We start from the raw sequence: 25,991 nt of genomic DNA, 5'->3' as shown, positions 1-25,991 counted from the left end.
GGAGTTCCAGAGTTTCCACACGACGTCTGATCATCTGGATGATTATTGTCTCTTTTCATCGTCTGAAGCGTTAATATATAAATATAAATACAAATATAACAGATCGCACCTCACGTGGTTTATACGGGTGAAGATTATCTGACGCTCACCCCTGGTGATAAAGGAGCCGCTCATCTTTACTCAGAACGTTTCGTCTTCAGACATGAGTCATTGTTTAATGTGCAGACACTATCTTGTTGTGTGTAAATAAACTGAATATATTGTGCATCATAGGGGAGCTGAGATACTTCTGTCTGTGTATTTGTTCGGGAGTCGTGCTGATGCATTGTTTCATGTATTTAAATTTATCTGTGGTGGAGATGGGATGGTTCATCTCACGGGGCTCATCCCACTAATAACAACAGAACTGAGTTTTCATCATGCGACTCCTTTGTGCGACTGAATCCGGAACTTTTGGTTTAATATATTTACTCCAGAATCATTCAAAGTGAAGAAAAGAGGTTTCATAAATCTGTGGATTGTGTTAAAGGGTAAAACTTGTGTTCACATTAGGATTATGATGCATTCCATTCTTTGTGTTTGGTCTTTATTCTCCTCCGAGGTCCCAAAGCAGATTAGAGGAAACACAGAGGAGTTAATTCAAATTAATATAATCAGTCATTTGTTTTGTTCTTTTATAGAGAAATTACTTCTGTGGCTTTTATTAGAGAAGAAGAAGAAACCAAAATAAATAAGAAGCGTCTCCATTCATCAAAAAGTGAAATAAATTCGGGCGTGTGCAGCGAGCAGCGTCCCCCCGGGTGAATATTAAGTCACTGTGGCTGAAGCCGTGTTTGCAGAGTTTACATAGTAAGTAGGTGTTAACACGGAATGTTTATTCATCACGGAGGCCGGGGAGACACACATGAAATTCTAAATGAGAAAAGCAAAGCATGCGATGATGTGAATTTTCAAAAATAAGAAGAAATCACACGTTGTTTCCAAAACATCCCCGTCAGCCAATCACAGAGCGGAGCTGGAGCCGATAACGCTGCCATGTTGCTCTGCTGACACATGACACACAGGTGACATTTCTTCATTTCTACATCTCGACAATAACAAACGTCGGACATGATTTTTACTTGGGGGGGGTAAACAGGAAGCTACACTCCGATACTGACGAGGGAAAATGATCATCGACTTTTGTTTTTTGCTTCAGAGTAAAAGAGGTTCAGTGTGATGATGATCACATTTACACAGACGGATGGACGGATAGATGGATAGATAGATAGATGGATAGATGGATGGATAGATAGATAGATGGATAGATGGATGGATAGATGGATGGATAGATGGATGGATAGATGGATGGATAGATAGATGGATAGATAGATGGATGGATAGATAGATGGATAGATAGATGGATAGATGGATGGATAGATAGATGGATAGATGGATGGATAGATGGATGGATAGATAGATGGATGGATAGATAGATGGATAGATGGATGGATAGATGGATGGATAGATAGATGGAGGAAGACAGAAACCGACAGAATAATAAAATGATGTATGGCTTCTCATATTCTAATGAAGTCTATGCAAACAGTCCCTGTAGTAATACATTATCCACTTCAAACAAATTCACTGCACAGACAGAAAGAGCTAATACAGAAGATTAATTAGCCTGGTTCATGGGATTACACACACACACACACACACGCACACACACACACATACAAAGGAAAAGTTAATCTAGTAATTAAACTTTTTTTTAAATGTAATTTGTGTGTGATTCTTTTTTATTAACTCTGTCGTTTCTGTTCTCACTTGTCAATTTAAATTCTCCTCTTAACTCAGAGAAACGTACAAATCCACACGTGGCCTCGTTAATCCTTCATCCGTGCTCTGGATCCAGAATCAGGATCCGACCCCAGAAAAGATTTGAGGTAAAGACGTTGAGGGAGACGACATAAAAAGAGCTTAAATACAGAATGATAATAATATACGTGTTCCAGCACAGGTTGATTTAAGAGAGTGAGACTCCTGCTGCTGTTTCCACTGAGTCATGTTGAGTTCTCCGCTCTTCTTAATTTGATCTGAACGTCTCCACTGAGCTCGTTAGTTTTGTTCCGATGTTCTGAGGAGGTGAGTTCTGTGTGTAGGAGTTTACAACGTCGATGGAAACTCAGGAAACATCCTCGACACCAAATTATCTTGTTCATAGATTTTGAATCAATGACCTTTAATTCAAAACATCCTCTGAAAAGCTGCTGTTTTAACGCTGAGTCCAACGAACACACAAACACAGGTCCTCACATTCACGGTGTTTTCCTGTTTGAACTGTGGAGCTCACTGAACATCACATGGACTTAAAAGATGATTTTCAGAACTTCAGTCAGGACATTTGTCAATTTAACCGATAGCAGCGGGCATCAGAGATGAACTGTGAAAAGATTATACGCTCACAATAAGAGTGAATGAATTTTCTCACTGTACAACCGCTTGTCTTCTTTTCTAATCAAATACCTCGGCTCAGCTTTAATCCCTGAGTGCAGCCGACACCAGGTCGGACTACGAGGAGATGTCATCACTGCTGCACAGTTATGAGATTAACTGTGATTTAATCCTCTTGTCAAGTTAATCCTCCTTTTGTCCAGGAAGCCTTCAGGCTAATGATCAGGCTCATTACGAGCACGTCATTGTTCGGAGTCCAGTGTGTGTGTGTGTGTGTGTGTGTGTGTGTGTGTGTGTGTGTGTACGTAGCTCCAGGCCGAACCACTTCTGTCTCCAACAACATGAATCTGAACACGTTAACTGAGGTTAACCTCACAAACCCTGGAGACACAGGAAACACCGAAGACTGTTCGTGATTATTCAAGGCAGAGTTATTTCAGGAAATCATCAGAAACTCCTCAGCTCCGCTGTTTCATGAAGGAAACAAACCCAGAGACTCTGAACAAGTAAAATTATAAACGAAACACGTAGGATCCAGCTCAACTCAGTGACCGATGAAACAGAAGCTGTGCGATAATTTCATGTTAATGAAACTATGAAGAGAGACTGAGAGATGGATTCAATCGTTAAATAAGCTGCTGCATCGACCGCACGGAACACGAGACCATCGAGGTCGTCCGACAGCAAATCAACACCGTGCAGGGAAACAACACCCCCCTCTGGCCACCGTGAGGCGTCACAAGCTCGCGTTGTTTGGCCGTGACTCTCCGACATAGACCACCAGGATGCAGTAGAGAGTTGGTCAGTTGGTCTGTTTGTTGGTTTGTTGGTTGGTTTGTTGGTCAGTCGGTTGTTGTGTTTGTCAGTAGGTCTGTTTGTTGGTTGGTCGGTTGTTGTGTTTGTCAGTGGTTGGTCGGTTGGTTCCATCGATAAATTCTTCCTGCTCAGTAAAGACACTAAACTAAGTTAAGTTTCACTTGCAGGCGCCGGTGAGACTGTTTCATTACTAACGCTCACAGGCGTGTGCACAGTCAGCGGAGCCACAGTCACTTTCTTCAGAGACAGAACTTTGAATTAGTCCCACGAGGACGAGTCCACGGAGATCTGACGACACACTCGGGGGAGGGGGAGGACGAGTGTGTGTTTTTCTGAGCAGATTTTAAAGCAGAGAAGGAAAACAGAGAGAGAGAACAGATGGTTCCGAGCTGAGCCAGAAAGACAGTGAAGTCCCCGCTGTCTGAGGTTCAGGTGTCCACCAGCAACTTTCTGATCCAGAACCTCCCACCTCTCCTTTGTCGTCCTCCTCATGTCATTAGGTTCTAACACATTGAATTATTCTCCCTGCCCTCGTTCCTTTTCTGTTTCCTGAACCAGAACACGTCTCGACGGCCTCCCGCCGCCACCACGGTAAACTACAACGTCTCTGACACGTCCCTGAATTAGCCGCTGACACGTGTCCTAATTTGTCCGTTTCAGCCGTGGAAGGACGGCGTCGATGAAGCGACTGCGCTCTGTCACACTCAGAGTCTGACCGATGAGCGGCGTCAGTCTGTGACATTTCAGCGGCGCTCCGACAGCCAGAGCTGGAGACAGAGGGTCAGACGGACCTCATCACCTCCAGAGTGAACGAGGATCATTTAACTGAGGAGTTTGGAATTAAGAGGCTTCATCAGCAAAACAAGAGGCTTGAGAGACTCGACTGAACGTTTTGCTTCCTTGATAAGTTCAACAGGAATAATCCTCCTCAAGTAGAGTCCTGAAGAGATGAGAGAGAATAATATGTTTCTTCTTCCATCGTGTGACAGCTCGTCTCACACGATGTCACGGAACGCAAAACGTTTGTCATGAGAACTAGAGAACGTGACACTGGAGCTGAATTAATGCAGCAATAAAAAGAGGTTCTGGGATCAAGTATTTTCTTTCATGATCCTCTGAGCTACTAATAAAACATATAATCAACATGAAGCAACCAAAGACAGAAATGAGTTTTAACGTTTGTAAAAAGTTCTTCCTGTTCAGGCTGAGAAAGTTCAGATCCTCTGGATTAAGTGGAAACGCAGCGTCATCAGTCTTCAGGTCGTTTTTTCTCTGTTGTTCCAGCGCGATCGAAGCGGCTCAGACGTTCATTACATGCATCAGCATTTACTTTACTGTGCACTTCACACCTCATATATCCACTGGACCACGTCGCTTCCTTTATGACGTCTACGTGCCAGGGACAAAAGTATGTGGACACCTGGAGATGACATGGTGTGAATGCTGTTTTTTTAAGGCTCAGTCGGCCTCAGGAGCTCCTCACTCCACCAACCTAAGTGAAATTGATTGTTTGGTGGATGTAGAACATGCACAGCATTGGTGTTTGGCTCCTCGGCTCCGACCTCGTCACTGCCTGCGAGGAGCCACAGCGGGGAGCGGGAGTGACGGCGATAATAGCTTCACTGACTCCGAGCCCACAGGTGGATGTGGATGTGTGGCTTTCCAAAAAAAATTATATATGAGAGGAAGAGCAGCAAGTGACAGCTGAGCCGAGCACCGGCGCCTTACACCCCCCCCCCCCCCCCCGCTGTGTGTATATATAGTATGTTGCAGGGAGAAACCTCAACTCTCTCACAGCTTTTGCTTCATTAGCCTGTGAGTCGACATCGGGGGGGTGGAGTCTGGCTCCTGGATCGACTTTCAGGCTCAGACTCAGAGAGGCCGGACGAGGCTGAGGTCAGAGTTCAGTGCAGAAACTGTCTGTGTGAAGTCAGAGGAACGTTTCTGCCTGAAACTCAGAAATAAAACTTTATAGGTTTCTGTTCACGTGTCGCACTGTTTCCTGTGACGTCATAAAACTGAACTATGACATTCTGAGCAACGACGTATTATTAACGTGACATTATTAAAAATTTAAAATCACTTAAATTGCAACAATTAATAATAATAAATAAATATGACGCTTCACGTCTGCAACCCACGTTTCACTTCCTGTAAACTTCACAAGAATAAACTGTGTGATGTCGTCACAGTTTGAAGAAGCTTAACTTCAGTCACTGTCGCAGACACACAGAGGTGTGTGTGTCTGTGTGTGTGTGTGTGTGTGTGTGTGTGTGTGTGTGTGGGAGGGGGGTTGATGGAGGGGCCGTGCTGCCGTGGAAACACGTGGCCGGTTTCTCCTCCGTCTGCTGATCAGAGTAAATTTGAATTTCACAGGGAGGAGGAGGATGCAGAGATGGAGCGAGAGTGGGAGAGACGTTACCATGGTAACAGATGTTGGGTCACCAAGTCAGTGAGGGGCCAGTGAACCTCTAGTCTGTGTGTGTGTGTGTGTGTGTGTGTGTGTGTGTGCTGCTCTGGTTTGTTCTATATACAGACAGAGAGGGGGTGTGTTCCAGAAAATGATAGAGGTGAAACACTGCAGAGAGAGAAAGGTGTGAGAGTGTGTGTGTGTGTGTGTGTGTGTGTGTGTGTGTGTGTTGACCTTGGTTCTGATGCCAGAGAGAGTGTGAGTCAACAAGCTGGAAACCAACCAACACACACACACACACATGGGAAAAACACACACCTGAACACCTGAGCACACACACACACACACACACACGCACACACGCACACACACACACACACACACACACACACACACACACACACACACACACACACACTCACACACACACACACACACACACACACAGCCAACTCCCTATCCGACTGACAGGGTCCAGTGTGACACACCTTTGGACCAATCAGCAGGGAGCATTGTGTTCCACATGACAGCAGTTTGTTGAATTCACAGAACTTGAGTCACGTTGTGGTTCGTAACTGTGAGTCAAACAAATCCCATTAAAACGACTCAGGCGCTGTTTTAAAGATGGCGTCAGTCGCCTCTTTCCATCGTTTTCGGAACAGTCATGTCGTCCATCTTTATTTTCAGACTATGAAACTTGTCTCTGACTTTTCGTACGATGACAATAACGAACATGATATTATCGGATGTTGTTTGTTTTAGAGCTCGACAGGAAACATAAAGCTCTTCAGTGACGTGACTCCAGTTTATTTAAATATGAAATAAACCCTGAGGCTCAAATATCCAGCGACGTGAGTCTGACCTTAAATAACAGAGCGGTTATTTACACCAGGTAAAAGGTTCAGAGCTTCACTTTCCTCACGGCCGAGCTCTGAAAGTTTGTTTAGAAACCCAGTGAAGTCTCATTAGCGCCGAGACACAAGGATCCTCACCGATCATCGGTCAATACTTGAATCGATCAGCGTCTCCTCAGGTGAACCAGGGTCTGTGACTCACAGCAAAACATGTTGATCTGCTTCTACATCGCAGCTCCGGGACGTCTCTTTTCTCTTTTATTTATTAGAGTCGTTCAGCTGACGTGCTTTGACTTTGACGGCTCAGACACATATTTAACATCAGTGCACGGCCGCCTGTGTGTGTGTGTGTGTGTGTGTGTGTCTCTGTGTGTGTGTTACATAAGGGGCCTCTCTCCTCGTCTTGAAGTGACACTAAACTAGCTGCTTCAGCTTCACCCCCCCCCCGTCTCTGTGTCTTTAAAAACACCAATTAGAGACATTTAATCACTGCAGAGGCTGTCTGGACGAGTTACACTCAGCTACACAGAGAGAAAAGACGAGGGGAGAGAGGGAGGTTCACTTGTCCTCTGCCGTCCCTGGAGAAAAAACAAATTCCCTCCAGAAGCATTTCACACATTTTTTTTCTGACAAATTCAGCTAATTTCACTTCTTCTAATGTTCGTCGGTGGTAATTTTCAAAATCAGTGTTGCGTAAAGGCGACATTAAGGCTTAAATAGAGACATATATTATAAGTTTTGTGACGTCTCAGACTAACACACACCATTAATGGCTGACACTTACTTTAATATATGAGGGTTTTTCTCTTTTCATACATTTTACCTCTGGATGATCACAGAGAAAAACCTCCAGCTTCTACGAGTCCAGAATCAGAGAGGAGCTCAAGAAGAGCGTTGTTAGGTGAGGAGGCACAGGAGAGGTGGGCGGTGCTACTGTCATCCATCACCAGCGTTGTCACGGTGATACGACTGATAATGGACGACTGTTAACGTCAACATTCTGAAATCACAAACTTTGAAACATGAACGGATGTTTACAATTAACATGAACGTGAAGAAGAGTCCGACAGAGATGAACCGTAAAGTTCAACGTCCAGTGTTTGTTCAATGTAAATAAAAGTGACCCAGGAGTGAAGCCACAGTGTGTCGATCACCTCCTAGTGGCCGGCTGTAGTATAGGTGATAAACGCTGCCTCCTCCATGTTAACAAACGGGACATGGACCAAAGAAAAAAAATCAAAGTACTCGCCAAAAATATCGTAGCTTAAAATGATGCTAAGACAAGTATTGTCATGTGATCAAGAACTATCTGACTGCGATCCCATCACTCACTTTACTGTGTAAAGTAAAGTCTAAAGATGTAAAGTCTAAAGTTGTCTAAAGTAAGTTGTAAAGTCTAAAGTTGTCTAAAGTAAGTTGTGGTCTCCAGGATTTTCTTGCTCTTGCTCTTTCTCTTTCACACGGTTTGAATTCTCTTATTCAGTAAGTGGCTCCACACAAGGTCGAGCATAGGTCACCATAGCTCACTGTCTTTTCTCTGCGTAGGTGCTACATTCTGATCAGCTGTAACCATGGCAACCAAAGCAACCGCAGGGGCCCATATAGATAACCAGCGTAGTGGGAAGTGAACATCCAGGGGAAGTGACCCTGACGCATTCTGTTTATTCTAAGTGAAGCATACGTCAAAATGGACGCACGGTCAGATTTTGGTTTCCCACAGAAGCTTGGACCGTACGTTCGTCCTTTTCAGAAGACAGCTTCAACATTACAGTGACCACGCACATCAATATTCTGCTGCACGTCTGAATTGTGCACAACTCTCCCTCCTCGGTGCATCAAGCTAAGAATAAAGCTCTCCGTTATTCCTCCTGATCACGAGATTTACATCACAGGGACCATGAAGCCATTTTCTAACTTGTGAAATTGGCAGCGGACGCAGAAGAACACAATCGTTGGCAGCGATGGAGACTCTCCACTCAAAACATCCATAATGTTTTTACCACCCACAGTAGGCAGAGCTCATTATGTCATTGGTAGTTTCCTAATTGAGTCTAATTAGAAGCATCTTAGCTTAGCTTAGCATGATAACTGGAAACAGGGACAAACTGGTGCCTTCAAAGTAAAATAAAACCAATCACATTAACTTCTGAGTTCTCCTCTGATCCCTTGTTTTCATGTTTTAAATCATTTCGAGTGTTCAAACAGCTGCAGCCTTTTATAATTCAATTCAATGCATTTACATCGATCAATAATAGAACCAAACTGAGGCTGCAGCTCCCGGTGGTTCGTTAACAAGCAGAGGCTGAGTCACTTTAACTCGTGTAACTCGTCCAGACAGTGCACTGATTAAATGTCTCTAATTGGTGCTTTTAAAGATACACTGTGTGTGTGTGTGTGTGTGTGTGTGTGTGTGTGTGTTGCATAATGGGTTTTGTTCTCATATTGAAGTGACAGGATGTCTTTTCTCTTGTCTGTCTCTAAGCACTCGCTCGCTGTGGGAACTGTTGTGTTTCAGTCTGTAACCGTGTGAGCTCTCGACCTCTCTCTGTAAAGTTAATGCATGTTGTGATTCGACGCTGCGAGAATACAATTGAATTAAATTAACACTGATACATCTTTTCCGTCAAATAAGATCCGGTCGTTGAACCGGTTCAATTCAGGATTATTGAGCTTCCCACTGAACCAGAACCACTGTAATCAAGGGTTTGTCATGAACGGAGGGATTTGCACAATTAAAGGAAGAAGGAAGATGGTGGATCACATCGATTTCCTGTGAGTGTTTGTACTGTTGTTACCTCCGGTGCGGAGGTTATGCTTTTGCGTGAGCAAACCAGAAACAACCTCGTTCGTTGTTGGGTGAAGTCATGGGGTTTGGTGATTTTTGGTTTGCGCTGAAAAGACAAACTAACAAACAGAATAATAATTTCCAGTCATTGGCTGAATACTGGAGAAGTATCAGCAGATACAACAACAGTACACTGACAGTTTCAGACACCCGCACCTCACAAACTATGCAAATATCTGTGAACATTGCTCATGTTCAACCTTAAAACCTCCTGAAGTTTCACCTCACGGACTCCAAACCAAGATAACGTGAAGTCTGCCGTCAGTCAACAGGTCAGGACTGAGTCTCCACCACAAATCGACGCTGGATTCAGTGAACGCTGCTCCGCCGTGGTTCTGTTGAGTTCAACAGGCCTTTGACAAGTATTGACAGACCTTCAGCTCGTCAATATTCCTCTCACAAAGGTTTTCTTTTATCCGTCTTTCTGAGAGTTGATGGATGATGCAGTGCTCTTCTGCCCGTGCTACGCAGATGGCCCGGAATCGATCGGCTGACTTGCTGATCAAGAGACGTCTCCACGTACAGGTCAAAACTGGATATAGTTAGATTTTTTATGTGGATCATGTTAGGACCCTGGTTTCAGCAACATTTAGCTTTAAGATTCCAATTTGAAGATATATCGTGGTTTAACTATTGGTTCATGAAAGTCGTCTATGTTTGCATGAAACTAATTGTTGTTGTTATGACGACTGCACCAGCACCCAAACACACGAGTCTGCACCATAGCTTGCGGCTCGCAGTCTACTGACAACAGGGGAGGAACTATAACCTTTGTACAGCTTGTTTACCTACGTTTAAAAAACCCACATATACGAGTTCAGTCAGTTCGAAAGGGTCTTGAAATGTGATAACAACAACAATGTGATAGTTCATTTTGTTCATAAGGTCAAAGGCTGCTGATAAAGTGACTGACAATAGACCTACGTCATAGATTGCAACTAAAGACTTGACGCCGTGACAGCTTCTACAAGTGAAGCCACAACAATTCAAAAGAAGCCCCCTGGTGGCTGGTTGCAGTATGGGTCACAAATCGTGGTCCATCTTTTCATGCAAACCTCCCAGTGGGCGGGACACCGACAACACAACACACAACGTCCTCGTCCTCAAGCCCCCACCGGTCGTCAGAGAAAAGCTATTCAGGCTCATCCCAAAGAAATCCACTCCAGTTCTTTGTTTCGGTTGCAGAGCAGCTCTGAGCTCATTAACCCTGAACCTGACGTCGTCTCCTCAGCTGAAGAGGCGTTCTGTGCTCCTCTGTGAAATCAATTCACCTCAGTATCTCCCTGGGATCTGAGACACTCGGTCTCATCGGTGACTGTTGTCCTCCAGCTCTTTGGAAATAATCCCTTTAAACTCTTCTCTCTCGGATGGTTTTGGCTCTGCTTTGCTCACTGCTGGAAATAAATTCCTCACCTCTGGCTGTTTCCCAAACTGCTTTGAAACAGAGACTGTGTTATAAAGAGACATCCATCCTGTCCTCTGAACCGCAGACCAACCTCCAAATTACCTTTCTGCAACGGGGTCACGGAAAGAAATTGCTGCTAAAAGACTCTGGGAGTAGATGTGATAAAATCTTCATTCATTTTCAGTCTGCAGCAGAGTGGACGTACTGGGAGCATCTTTAATAACAGACAGTAAAGCACTAAGAGCAGTGTGATCAGATAGGAAACTCATTTGTACAAAACCCATTAACCGACTAACAAGACACGTTTCTACTCTGATTAATATTATTTTCTTAAAAGACAACAAATTCAGCTAATGGGTTCAGATAATTCCACTTATTTCCAGTGAAGAAACGCTGGTGATGAAAATGTGATGATCAGTGATGGTGGAATAAAGGATTTATGTGTTTCATGGAGGTTTTCTCCTGCTGATACGAGCAGAACCTGCAAATCAGTGATGTTAGAGTCAAGGACACAATTATCTCTGCTGCACATGGACGTCCACAGATCCACTCAGAACCCTGCAGATAACAAGCTGGTGGCTCCAGAGCAGAGTCGACTCCATTTTGTTTACAAGTACATAATGGTCCTTTAACTCCAGAGGTGGTTGTATTTCTAGTGCTCGCCTGTAGAACCAGAACTGTGACCAGAGCAGCTTTAGCTGTTTTACCTCTAAAATAAAAATGGTCCTCTCGGGTCAACGTTGTTATTTTTATCTTAAGTGTTTTCTTGAATTACGTAAAATCTACCGAACAGAAAAACATGAAACTTGGTGGGAAGATGTGAAAAAGGTCCAAAAAGATCTCAGTGAATTTTGGTGCAGATCCAGGATTTGTTTTCTACTTGATATACAATATGTCTCCTCACATATTCTACCATTACTGACAATAACTTCTCAATTCATTAGTCACTGAAATTCTGTCTTTTCACTCTCATCTTTTCTTTCTTGTCATATTACGACTTAATCCTGGGAATCTCTGGATTTCTTTTCTCTTCAGTGCGTTGATTGTGTGAGAACGTGTGAATGTAACTCGCAGCGTGAAGCGATTTAACTTCTCGTTAAGATGAAGTAAGCTCTGTTTAAAGTCTATTTACCGTCACATCGTCCTGATTTTCCTTTTTAAATTACGAGCTGGTATTTCCCCTGTTTCCACCTGCGTTTCGTGCATCAACCTTTTCCACAAACAAATTTGATTCTTACACTAAATGAAATATTCAAACCTAAAATGCCGTGGCATTTAGTGCAGACCGCGTGTTCCATTAAGTGGAAACCCTGTTTGTCTGCAGCTTCATTTTCCACACAGCGTTTCTTAAATTGAGTCTGATGTATTTGATATCCTGGGACACTTTGGGATCTCCGCTCGAATCAAACAGAGCTTCGGTTTCTCGTATCACAGCTGCCGCTTCCTGTTGTGAGAGGGAACTCTGAGTCTGAAACCATCGTCCTCTTCGCTCCAAATGAATATTAACGTTAAATTCTCTCATACGGCTGCGAATGAGTCGGACGCACGACTTCATTGCTCAGATTTACTGAGGCGGCAGCAGTCAGACAGCTGACTGGCCTGCAGCTCTGTGTGTGTGTGTGTGTGTGTGTGTGTGTGTGTGTGTGTGTCCATCTGTTGTTGTGTGTCACCCTGAGGCGACGGCATGACAGCGAGGGCGAGAGACAAAGAGGAAAAAAAAGAAAAGACGAAAAGAAAAGATTAAAAGATGCACAAGTGGTGAGGGTGTGTGTGTGTGTGTGTGTGTGTGTGTGTGTGTTGGACCTCAGGCGCTGCTGTCTGTGCGTCTCTCTGTGGATCCCAGATGGAGCCAGAACTCAACAGAACACATTAGTCCACTTGGCGTGTTCACACACACACACACACACACACACACACACACACGTTCAGACACGCTCAGATATTCGCTGTAACTCTCCTGACAGTCGATCACCTGAGCCCAGCGCTCGCTCGGCTGCTGCAAGATTTCTGCTCCACTGGAACAGTCAGATGAATCGTACGGAAGCCCGGAGAGGCCCCGTCATCGTCAGTACCTCTCCGCTTATCTCTGAACACAACTCCCAGGCCGGAGCTGCGGAGGGAGAAGGAGCTCGAGCGTCTCTGGGTTTCATTTACGAGGAAGAAGAAAGAGCGAAGGAGGAACTGCTCGATTGGATCCGTCGACTCCTCAGCTGCAGGTTTTAGATTCAGAATCAGCTGATCCGCTCTGAGACCTGATTTATTCACTTCAATCAGCTGCTCTTCCCCAACACACTTTTTTATTCTGAGCTCCTGGAGAACGCCTGTTCGTTTATGACAAACAGGAAAATATATTTTCTCCGTTATATCGGTTTCTCCTCCGAGGACGAGCAGAGCGGGAGTTACACTATGACCGAGAAAAGCTGGAAACACAACAACGTAAAGTGGAAACTAGGTTTTTAGATCTAAAGATTTCAGATACATTGAGAAATCGGCACAGCTGAAGGCCGACTCTTCTAAATGGCCTGCGCCGCAGAAAGACATTTTTCACTGTGCCGAGTAAAGTGAGAAAAGAACAAAGTTGGACTTCAAGCGTCCAATAAAGAACGAAGGCACTGAGGCTCGGAGCGAACATCGGAGGAAAGTAATCTACGTGATAAATATCGTACCAAGTTCTTAAACTGGGGAAACAACCTTGAAAAGGTTAAAATCTAATTAAGACTCGGGGTTTGTAGCCGTGCAGAATGTTGTGAAAATAGAATCTCTGCAAATATCATTTTGTGTTTGAGTTTCTTCAAACCTGCTGCTTTTCTCTCAGTCTCGGTTTTACGGGTGAAATGAGTAGATTACAGGGGAAAGGTCAAAGGTCACAGTGTTCGTCGGTGGAGGTGAACAACCACAGGTCGATGAATCTACTTTCATTCACTTCTGCACATTCATGATATAAATGTGAAAATGAATCCAAACCCAGCTGCTGAGTTCAACGGAGGCAGACGGCAGCTGTTACATGTGAGCAGCTACACGCCGGCGTTCATTACGTGTGAAGAGGGCGTTTGTGTTTTAGCACCTATCGCGGTCGTCAGTCGACACGCCAACACACGCAGGCGACACATGCGAGAGTCAAACATTCCAGCTGGTTTATTTCCCGTGAAAAGATTCTTGTGGGAAAAACCAGGATCTCAGCTTCAAACTGTCGCTGCGAGTTAACGAGTTACAACACAGGAACTCAGGCTGATGACGCCAGGTGTCGTTAAGGTTCATGATCTGGGGAGCGGGAATATCCACAGCAAATGATAACGTGGCTGTGGACGACGGAGGCGGAGACTAGAAGAGCGGGACACGCAGATGGACGTCCGCAGGCTCGTCTCGTCCACGGGCTCGTCTCTTGCAGGTGAAAACCGTCGATGACTCCGACTCTTATTCTTTATCGCTACAATCTGTTTTTTCATTCGTCTGTAAAAAGCAGTTTTCCCTCCGTCCCTCTAACTTTGTATCTGAGCTCATCATTTGTGTCTCGCTCTCTCAGGGGAGTCGATGCCCTGCATGACAACAGATGGAGCCCTGAGGCCCTGGGACCACACACACACACACACACACACACACACACACACATGCACGGGCGGTGGTGGGGGGGTAAGAGACACGCTGTGGGAAAGACTGATGTCAACATCAGTATGAATTCATACACACTCACAGAGAATCCACGGTTGTGAAGATGGATGCAGATAAACGCAGCGGGCACACAACGCAGATTTATAATGGAAGACACACACACACACACACACACACACACACACACACTTTCTGAAGTTAATAAATGTAGAAATCCAGAAATAATTTATGGGAAAAGAAATAAAGTAGAAATGTATAATTAAGTGAATGAATAAATGCATCAATAACTGAATAAATATATAAATAACTAATTATAGATATAAATTAATAAATGCATTAAAAACATGTTTGTCCTCCGTGAAAACACCTGCTCTCGTCTTCGCACACTGACTTTTATTTTGAAGCTCTTGATTTCATTGATCGGAGTCTTCACTGACGAGGTCGTGAGGATTTAAAACAACCTGCTCGAGGGGAAACGTTTGTCTGAGTGAGAATTATCTCTTCTTTTATAAAAAACACTTTCATGGGGGAATTGATTTTGCTCTTTTATTTTCCATCACAGGAGTTATTGTTGGAGCCTTTATTAGAAAATATTACGAATATTATTTGAATCTCAAAGTGAATTCTTTTGTGCATTGATTCGTGTCATGATTTTATGAAAAGAGAGAGATGTGGTGAAAGTGCAGCTCTCTCTCCCAGAGATACGGTCGCAGATGAAAAACGGTGGAAACACGAATCTCGGTGGGAAACAACAAATGTTGGCATATCGCAGGACCAGGTTATTAACTGGCTCCGACTCGTGTGTTGTCCCCACGCTTGGCTCAGTTTGAGGAAAGTGGTCATGGGTTGATTTGGATTGAGAATCACCTCCAGTCAGCGGCACGCGGCCGAGCGGCGGGCGACGGCACCTGGAGCCGGTCCAGAACGCTCGGCTGGATTCTGGTGCGTCATCCATCCTCGGTCTGGTGCGAGTCCAGCAGGTGAGGCAGGTTCACTGAAGGGCACGGCTGAGTAACGGCAGCTCGGATCCTCCTGAACAGTGAAACCAGAACTTCTACCACTTGAAGTTTCCCTGCGGAGCTTTTCATCAGCGTAATGTGCGGATCTACAGTTTCTTTGTTCTCGTGCGCTCACGTGAGGAAGACTATAATAATCATATTGTTCTCCACAATAAGAGCTTTAAACGTGCAGCCGCCTGAATCCCACGCCTCTAATCGACTGTTTTGTTGTGAGATATTTTCCAGCACATGTTGCCTCACACACGACGTCTCGCTGTTTTATACCTGTGGTTAATCTTTCATTTATAACTGCAGCCATTTCTACCTGCTGCGTTCATACATTGAAATGTGGCTGAACGTTGTTTTGTGTTTTACTGCAGCGTGATCATTGTGTTTTTTTTACACCAGTGCTGTTGTATTAAAACCTTTCAGCTTCACTGAACAAGATTTTCACACTGTCGGAATATTTAATGAGATCATACACAACATTATGTAGATTTTATCCAGCAACAGCGTCGCAGGGACGACGTGCTGCACGGTACAGTTTGGCAATAAAACCATTCACACACGTTCACACACACGTTCACACACACATTCACACACGTTCACACACACGTTCACACACACGTTCACACACACGTTCACACACGTTCACACACGTTCACACACACGTTCACACACTTGTGACAGCGTGGTTACGTTTGCAGATCTATCGCAGACAAAAGAAACGATTCAGACTCTTGGTTTGAAAAAAGGGAAATAAACATGTGAGTATTAAAGTTTTCACCTTTCACCTGTTATATTTAAAAGATCAGCAATAAAATGTGAGCATCGGTCGCACAAGCTGTTGTGAACGTTTCTGTTCGGACCAAAAAGGAGAAACTACTGGCAGCTACAGTTGTGTCTTCGGTGCGATGACGGCCAGAAGTGACCGGTTATTAACAAACATGAAGTCTTCTTAAGACACGAGTGTAGCTGCTGCTACAGAGGAAAGTATTCCATCACTAACAGAAGAGCAACGAGCGGCACTGAAGGAATTTCTTGACAGTTTCCTCTGCCGTGTGGCTGCTGCAGCCTTGACAGACAGATGGTTCATCCAATTACCTTCCAAGTACTTTTTAAAACCTGCCCTTTACCAAACAGTTTCCAACGAAGAGTTCCCAGATGGTCTCATGTAACAAACCATCTGTCCCGTCAGGTTAAAGGATCCCAAAACCCTCAGCTCTGTGGGAGATGCTGACACTTCACTGTTACAATAACAACTCAGACTCTGAGCTCCTCGCATCTCGGAGGTGGAAGGTTTTCACCTGCGTCTCTGAGCGACCGGGTCTGAACCCAGGACGTGCGCTCACTTTCAACCCAGCGACGCGTTAAAGCAGCTAATATATCGGTGTAAAGGTCAGGAAGGTGAGGTAAATGTCAAAGCTCATCTGAGCGGATGGAAACAAACAGCAAGCTCTGACTGAAAGTGAATTTCTAATGTGACAGATGAGAGTGGACAGGAAGGAGGTGCCCGACATGTACAATGCGGAGCCACAGTGATCATATTAGCGTGTTTGTACGTGGAGAGGAAGGAGGAAATGCACCGTGGAGACGAGGCTAATTGATCGTGGCAGGACGGAAGTGTAAAACACAAACAATTATGAAGACAGACGAAGAAGAAGCAGGAAAGGACGATGAAATTCAATTGATCTGACACGATTCATTAATTTGAACAGGAGAGAAGGAGCGTAAACACTGTGGAGGAAAATCTGTCGACCGGAGAGAAAAACCATCAAACCTCCACAAACACTCACGAGTCCCTTTGTTGTAGTTTAGAATAAAACCGTGAAGTCTGAGGGGAACGAGGTCGGATCCACCGACTGTCCCAAAAGGAGGAAACTGCCAGGATCACAACTGACGGCGCCGTTTGGCCGCAGGAACTTTTCTGCAAATGTTTTCAAGAACTCAGGAGACTAACGATCGCTCTGACATTTGGGGATTGGTTTTGCTTTGGAACTCACTGGCCCAGAAAAGACATTAACGGGTAACTACACACTCAAACTCTGCCACAGCGCTGCCACGCAGAATGACTTTAAAAATGCAAAGGAGAAGCGAGGGAGCAGCGACCGGAAGAGTCACGGCCTCTGCTCCAGTCAGACTGTCGGCGTCTCTGCTCGGAGACAGAGGAGACACGTCTCAGGTCCACTGTCTCACTGTGTTACAAGTACAAACTGGGGGTATCATTAGTTTTACTTGGTGCGAGTTAGTGTACGACAACCACAGAAAACGTCCGTCCAAAGAAAGACGGGGACACAGCTCCTGGCTCCAAAGCTGCAAAACTTCTACTTCTTTCAGTGCTTCGGTTTCAGTTCTTGCTGCTGCTTCCAGTTTATGTGTAAAACAAAATGTTGTTGGTGGAACAGCGTAAAAATAAATCAGAAACCTGGACCATCATCTCGTCGATCGACGCTTCAACTCCGCTCCGCCCGCGCTTCAGCTGAGACGACTCTTTTCATCTTCACCGCTTTAACTAAACTCGTGTTTGTTGTAACTTCAGTCAACGTTTTGACACAAGTTAGTTTAACAGGCTCAGAAAACTAAAACAAAATTTAAAGAGCTATTTCAATTATCTGTCCGTTTATCCGTCCATTAGCTTCACTGATTATTCGAGGGTCGCGGTGGGAGCCGGAGCCACTTCAATTAGCCAGTGAAGAAAAGCAGAGTTTTTTCTTCAGCCACTTAATGAATATAAAAATGAGCAGGATAAAGCCATGTGGAGGTTTTCAGTTTCAGAACATGTGCTTGCCTCTGATACCTCACTCTGCTGAGTGTGATCACATAAAACCCCTCTGAAGCACCGGTGTTTAATGTCTGAGGTTCAATTCCCAGACCTAATCACACTGTACGTCCCCCTGACAGGCAGGCGGAGGAGGAGGACACAGTGTTTTCTCTGCCTGAGATCAGTACGAATTGATGAACCCAAGCGTGATTGTACGAAGGACAAAGAGTTGGCTGGCGTCCCTGAAACGACGCAGGAAGGGGAAGTTGTTTTCTCTTCCTAATGTGGATCAGCAGGGGGATAGAGAGCGGTGCGGCTTTAACTTAACCGATGATGACAGGAAATCAAACATCAGAGCTTTCTCTCTTCCTTTGACTACACAGGACGAGCGAGGACGCAGCTGAAAAACTTTCACTCCACAACAACAACTCGACTGAAAGCGTCAGAGCAGGAGGATGACGTCAGCAGCCTTACCGAGCTTGGGCAGCGAGTACTGGACTTTGAAGTAGTCCTGGTAAAATCCCAGAAGCCTCTTGGTGATGTGGAGCGCGTAGTCCCCTGCGCCGCTAGAGATGGCGTCCGGCCGGGCGTACAGACGGATCTGAAGACAGAGAAATGACATATGCTGATTTGAGCAGAGATTAATCTGAGCACAAAGAGGGAAGGAAGGAATTAGTGTAAACTCAGCGCACGAGAAAACCAAATGGAATCAAACCATAGTTTTAAATGTATAATGAGAAGGAAATTGAGTTTACACTCAAACCTACAAGGAGACAAACACAATAACACAGAGTGTAAATTAAACTCCACACAGGACGTAACACAATCAGCTTTAAATTCAGATCCGCAGAGAAACAGGAATTAAATTTGAGGGATTTATTTTTTTTTTTTGTTCACAGAGTCAAAGACAATCAGGCCGGAGCTCCGCAGGTCGAGTCCACGGAGGATAAGTGAATCAGGCCCGGATCATGTTCAGCTCTGCGGAGGAATAAAAGAGTCGGGTCGAGTTTTTGGTTCAAATCTACACAAAGAAAAATGGAGGTGAAGCCGTGAGCGGAAAAACAATCGACTCTTACAAAGAGTCCGAGAAGAAGAAGAAGAAGAAAGAAACTCAAAAGAAGGTGAAAGTTCTGTTTGAATATTTTCATCACAGTCGTGTAGAGTGAGAGTTTATGATATCATGTGGACACACACACACACACTCACATGTTGCCTTGATTGATGGGTCAGTTAATCGCTTTGATCTACGGAACTAATTGCACACAAACACGCTGTCGGATGACAGGCGGGCGTAACCATGGCGACAGGAGTCGGTGATGTCACCGGTCAAAGAGTCAGCCCCCTGTGAGTTTAAATAAGAAACCAGCTCACTGTCGGCTGAGGGACTCTCATTGTGTGCTGGTCAAAAGCAGGGTCACCGTGGTAACCAGCGTCGGGCCTCTGGTGTCCGAGAGAATCTTTAGAGTTTTAAAGAAGACGAACCTCAGCGAGGCGAGGCTCAAACGGCGTCTGGTGAAGGTGACACAGCGTCTGGAGGAAACTCCTCTAATCTACACACACAACACAACAGAGAGTCTCTGTGAAGACAAATCGAAGTTTGGAAATCAAAGAGCTCTGCAGACAGTCGGTCGACACACGTCCTCGCTCGTTACACGTCCGGCGTGATCCGTGTCCTGAGCTTATTACCCGCGGGGACATTTTCATCTAGTCTACAGTCGGGGTTGTGGGAGGTTCCTCGGCTCAAATCCTGGATGAGCTCTTCAGTTTTATTGAATTCTCTCTAACGTGAGATCAATATCTTGATCTTCTCAAAAACAATACGCCCACACACACACACACACACACACACACACTCACATAAAGCCAGAGGACACACACACACACTCAGGTGAACATCAGTGTCCTGGTAATGTCACTGCGATCTCTCTCAGCTTTACTTCCTCTCTAATAAAGTCTGTTTTCACGCGGCTGTAAAAACACATTGGATTCTGTCTGTGCGGACACAACACGCAGTAAATCAGCCTCTGCTTTGCTCTGCGTCGTATAAAAGCTGCTGCTAAACTGCACAAGCAGGAGAAGGAGGAGGAAATAAAAGTAAACAGAGCCGCGCAGCGACTCCACATCACGGCTGGAGTGAGATGATTCCACAGGAAGTCATGACGGGGTTTGTCAGGCTCCATTTACACCTTAAGACGTGTTTCACATCCAGATTGTTTCTAGATTCCGAACTCGTTAGATTTACAGCTTCAGATTGAGATGCGGTCGCTCTGCTCCGCTCACGTTTCATCTCCTTTACACAATTACACGAAGATAACAAGCAACTCGCTCAGTCGAGCTCAAACCTTCATCAAGGCCCAAACGTCCCTTAAATTCAATCAAGCTGCACCAAATTACTCACTTACACTTCTCCCTAAGTGCGGAATCTGGATCCACACCAACATGGAATGAGTTGTTTCCACGTTTCATCCTTCGTTCATTTTGTTGTGGAAATCTGTTCGTTAGCTTCGGTGTAAACCTGCTGACAAACCAACAAACTGCAGGTCGTGCTCATCATCTTCATCAAGATCAATGAGTTATTCTCTGGAGATCACAAAAGTCCAATGTGGAGAAAAAGTGATGAAATTGTTGTGTAGTTCTTTCCCGACCTTCAACACGTCCCTCCACCAAGTTTAAAAGAAACGTGTCCTGTGGTTTCTGTGTGATCAGAACAACAAAACCTCCTCGCCCGAAGATAACGTGATAAAATCTTAACATCGATCTTTTCACATTTTAACCTTAAATAACCTAAAAGTTGAACTTTTAAAGGCGCAGACATCCTCCTGCACCTTCATCACGTCTGCAGCCGCCTGAACCAAAAATCTATAGAGAGACTCCAGACCGTACAAAACATTCAGACTTCTAGAAGCAGGAGGTGTTTGTGTTTTCAGATTTTAAGTTTTTATTGATTACTGTCTCGGTGCCCTACTTCAAGGCGTCTCCCCATCTTAAATATATCTGACCTTTTGGTTCCCTGCGCAGCGACTCGCACCTCCAGGTCCTCGGGCACAGGTCTGTTATCTGTCCCAGAAACCTGTTTGAGAACTAAAGGGGACAGAGCGTTTGTAGTCGAGGCCCCGAGGCTCCGGAAGGATCAGCCAGAGGAAATCAGGTCGGCTGACTCAGTAATTTATTTTCAAAGTCTCTTCAGCCGACTAAACTTTTACAGCTTTGTATTAGTGGCGTGTTGCCTTTAATGGACTGACTGTTGTTTCCTCTAGCGCCACCACGAGGTTGAGATTCTTGTTTCTGAGTGAAGCGACTTGTCGGCTGTCGGATTTTTTATTGTTGTGATAATCTGAATGAAGACGTTTGTCACCAGACTCGTGTTGATATTTATTCTCGTTATCTGTAGAGTGCAGCTCCTGAAGGATGAGGAGACAGTTCTCTGGATTATTTTCCTGTGGATGATCTCTGTTTGGATTCTTTCATGGATTACAGATCTGTTCTCCTGCCAAGGAAGTTGTGTTTTCACCTGTGTGTGTGTTTGTTTGTGTGTTTGTTTGTTTGTCAGCAGATTTACGCAAAAACTACTGAAACGATTTGCACAAAACGTGGAGGCCAGAAGAGAATCCATCCCATTTCAATCACACTGGAGAAATGTCTCCTCAACCTTGAGATTCATTATTTTTCATAAATCTGGATCTAAATCTAAATCATATAAGAAATCAGTCTCTGTTCCAGGACGAGAAAGAACTGGAAACAGATTCTGTGCCACAAACACTGTTTCTGCTAAACTCTATAAACACTAAAGAATAAACATCACAACAAACCAACATGCTAATGCATCACAATCTCCTCCTCTTCGTTTTCACTCCCTCCTCTTCTTCACTCCTCAGTTCCCACAGCACGACTGATTTTTCAATATAAATTCAAACTTTTTAAAGCCCCTCTCCTCTTATTCTCCTCTTTCTCCTCTTTCTCCTCCTGCACCAGAGCTCATCTCGGAGCGCGACAGCCGGCAGAGTGAGTATCTGTCGGAGAGCAGAGGCTTTATTGAAATCGTGGCGTCTCCGAGTGGACTGGCAGCCAGCTTCTGAATTGAGTGTCATCTCCTGAGGATTCCTCAATCGCCTCCGGTCATGTTCTCCCCGGTGAGGAGAACCACGACACGTACGATTCTTCAGTGTGTGCACGTGTGTGTTCTCACTTCAAAGTATCAGCACGCACACACACACACACACACACATTCAGCGTCCGTCACAGGACTGAGATGTTTGTCTCTGTCGAGGACAAGAGGAGGGTCCTGAGTTTAAACACGACATGTGTGTTTCATGACTGCGTGGATCGAACACATCGACTGGAAGGGAAACTTTAAAGTGGAATCTGAAGCACATGAAGTCCAGACACAAGGATACTGCATCATTTCTCCTCAGTCACAACAACCAGAATAAAAACAATGTCCTCGTCTTCTACGTGTGTGGATCCTGTTCTTCATCCTGAGATCTCGTCTCGTGTTACAAACCTCATCAACAGTCTCACATGGACTCACTGGGACATTATCCAGGGATTTACTGGAGTTCTGTCAGGAGGAGTTCCACAAAATGTCTGCAGAACGTTTCAGGGAAAACTTTAGTGCATCGTGTCCGGACGGAAGCTTCGGGCTCATCCTCTGAGAACCATGAACGTCTGAATATCAGACCTGGTGTCGATTCATTTAAAGGTTGTCCGACCTCACCGTCGTCCCTGGAGTTCCACGGCCAGCGGACTTGAAATTGAATCATCTGCGTAGCTCACGTGTTTAATTCCTCCTCATAATTTTCAATCAGTACAACAACAGTCACGTTAATGCTCCGCACTGCGCACTTTCTATTTCTGACAGATTTCTATTCATCGTCTAATCCGGTGGATTCTACTTTCCCATCAAGAATTTAACTGCTGTTAAATAAAAATAAAAAATAAAAAAACACTTTCTTCACATGTTTCACAGTAAAATCCTTCTGAAGGAGGTGAAGGGATTATTCCCCCTGAACTGCAGCAAAGCTTTTAATGTGAAGCAGATTAACAGCAAACAGCGGCAGCGAAGTATCACAGCGAAGTGGAGCAGATCAGAAACAAGACGTCGCACAGAAATACCATGAAACACACAGAGCCCGACAAGCGGCGCCGCGGAGGACGGCCCCTAAATATAGTCTGTCAGATAAAGGCCTGTCCAATCTCGGCAATTAAAGGAAATAAATGTTCCCACTCTGCGAGCTGTGTGTTGTGTTGTGTTGTGTTGTGTTGTGTTGTGGACGAGGACGACAATTACCAGGACTGAAATCTGGAGCCAGACAGCGTCACCACTTCCAGCAGCTGCGGAGACGTCGATCACTCACAGGCTGTTAGATACCGACACTACAAACAGGCTGCCGCTCTTTAGTGATGACACGTCTCAGGACTCGTTTGATGATGATTCCATTTTCTTTTCTTTGTAATTCATATTTTAATTTTTCACCAATCGCCTGTGGATTTGATCCCTGTCTCATTTATTCATTCTGTTTTCTGTCTTCTGTATTATAAGTGCGAAAATAATCAAATAAGATAAAGTAGGAAATGGGCCTAAAACGGACTTTTATCTTTTTCAACGACACGTTAAAACTTTACATCAGGTTCGATCACGTTCAATCAAGTGATTAAATAAAATGTGTGTTTGATTCTGTCTAAGTTTAACTTTAATGAATTAAACCCCTCTGGAGTTATTTGATCTGTTCACTCAGCTCAACATGGTCTGTGTTTCCAGACACTTTGATTCTGGGACGGAAAGAACCTGAAAACCTGAAACTTCAGTTTTTCCTCATCAGCAGTCGATCAGAGAAGAACGAGACGAAGCCACGGTGACATTTTCTATTCAATCGTTATTCAGAGTTTGTGGAATCAGGACACGAACACAAAACAGGGCAGAAAAACCCACAACGTTTTCTCTTCTCTTTCCTCCGCTCTCTCCTTGTTATCTCTTCACTCGTCCGTGACATCTCTCGCCGCGTTCTGTCGCTCCGTCTGTCGCCCTTGGATGATGGATGGGGTGATGGACGCTCGGTTGCCACGGTAATTTGATGGATGGTTTAGCAACTGATAAGAGCGCCCGGAGAGCACGGCAACTCCCAGCGACACACACTCGAGGCGTACTGTATGTGAGCCCTCGGCTCCGAGGGGCCTCAGACGGTCGCCGCTGCCCCCCCCCCCCCACCACAACAAACACTGGTGACCCGTGACTGCGGCGCCACACATCTGTCCAATCATATCATCACTTCTGCTGACGCCGCCGCCCTGATGAAGTGAGACGGGCTCCGGGAGCCGGAGCAAGGATAACAGTCTCTCTGTCAATGTCAACAAGACAGAAGAGATGATTGTTGACTGCAGAAGGACCGGAGACGACCGGGGGGGGGGGGGGGGGGGGGGGGGGGGGGGGGGGCGACACGGGACGGCTTCTGGTGATGCAGCGTCCTGTGTCAACAGTAACACATATACTGTACATACGACAACCATGAACGACAGAATCCTTATGTGATTGATTTAAGAATATGGAATTATTGGTAATTGGTGAAAAATCAAACATAGCATCATTTATGCTGGAAAATAAGCTTTGACGTCAACGTCCACATTTTTCCCTCCGTCCTCTCTGTTGTTGTTGTTAAGATGTAAATCCACTAGAGGGCAGCGCAGAGTCGAGAGTTTCAACAAACATGGCGACGCTGGAGGGGGTCGTGATAATGTTCCTCTGACGTTACAAACAGCTTTGGTCCGACTCGTAAAGTTTTTCCTCCACATCCCTCACGATCATCTCAACACTGCCCCCTAGACTTCCTGTGGTACTGCGCAGGTCTGTCTGTTTCGTCGGTTTCCGCAAACTTTCCGAAGACGAGCACGAAGCCAGACAACGTGAACAGAAGACTCCGTCTATCAACGTTGGAACATAAATGAGTCTTATGATCAACTGTCATCTTCATTCAGATCAGACAACATCTTTCTTTAAACCAAAGCTTTTAAGAAAGTCTGACATGTTCCACAGTTTTCATCTGCTTCTCTTCTCGTCTGTGTTTGATTCCCCATGTTGGTGCTGAAGACTTGTTTTGTATCTTCATCACTATTTGAAAGATTCTCTCTGATGTGTAAACGGTAGTTTTCACTTCTTTAGCTCGTGGGCGTCGTCACGTTGCTGCCTGTCGATGCTCTGAAGTGGGACAGCAGCCGTGGGCGTTCCGACGACGTCACTCTCACTTTTTCATCACGTTGTTCATTGTGAGTAATGTTTCACAGCCCGAGGAGGTAAAAACTATCCAACATTTGATGAGAGCGAGAAGCCGAGTCGAGAGGAAACTGACTCTTCTTGGCAGATGTTGTGATTTTGTCTTCTTCTCATTAGTCACGTTGCTGCTCCGACGAGTCGAAGGTTACGTTCAGTCACCAGACGGCAGCAACTTTAACTTTTACAAGATTTTTAAAAACCATTTGTCGAACCAGATTCATTCAGTCGGACTCAAACTCCTCGTTTCAGACCCTCCGGCTCCAACCAACCAGCAGCTCACGAGCTCGGCTCATCAGCTCCCTCGTGTCGTCGTCTTCGTTAACGCTTCGACGTTTGAAACACAATGAAACACTTGTTGTAATTTGTTTGTTTACTAAGCTCCTTTAAAAAAACCTGTGATGAATATTGAATAAGTTCTTTGATGCAGGTTTTCTTTCATCAGTCGTTCTCGACACGTGGATCTGCTGCTGCACCAGGCAGCGACATCCCATAATCTTTTACTACAATAATGAAACCACATCGTTTTCTTTGCGTTGAACTACATCTCCCATGAGCCTCTGGAACACGTCCCCCTGTCCGTCCATGTTGTTAAA

At 45.0% G+C, this 25,991-nt stretch overlaps 1 protein-coding gene across 4 annotated transcripts in view; it reads right to left on the bottom strand.

The window, feature by feature from the left end:
- The window catches only part of LOC109644512 (thyrotropin-releasing hormone-degrading ectoenzyme-like), a 134,275-nt gene that overhangs the window by 54,439 nt on the left and 53,845 nt on the right, over positions 1 to 25,991 (bottom strand). For all 4 annotated transcript variants that reach the window (XM_069519826.1, XM_069519825.1, XM_069519823.1 and 1 more), the window contains one exon: positions 18,609 to 18,735. In XM_069519826.1, the coding sequence (XP_069375927.1) occupies positions 18,609 to 18,735 (127 nt within the window). The remainder of the gene's footprint in view (positions 1 to 18,608; positions 18,736 to 25,991) is intronic.

The sequence above is a fragment of the Paralichthys olivaceus genome, chromosome 23 (genome assembly GCF_024713975.1).
Source record: "Paralichthys olivaceus isolate ysfri-2021 chromosome 23, ASM2471397v2, whole genome shotgun sequence".
NCBI classification, from domain to species: Eukaryota; Metazoa; Chordata; class Actinopteri; order Pleuronectiformes; family Paralichthyidae; genus Paralichthys; species Paralichthys olivaceus.
The sequence above is the reverse complement of the archived record's forward strand: the minus strand, read 5'-3'. Positions and strand labels throughout refer to the sequence as shown.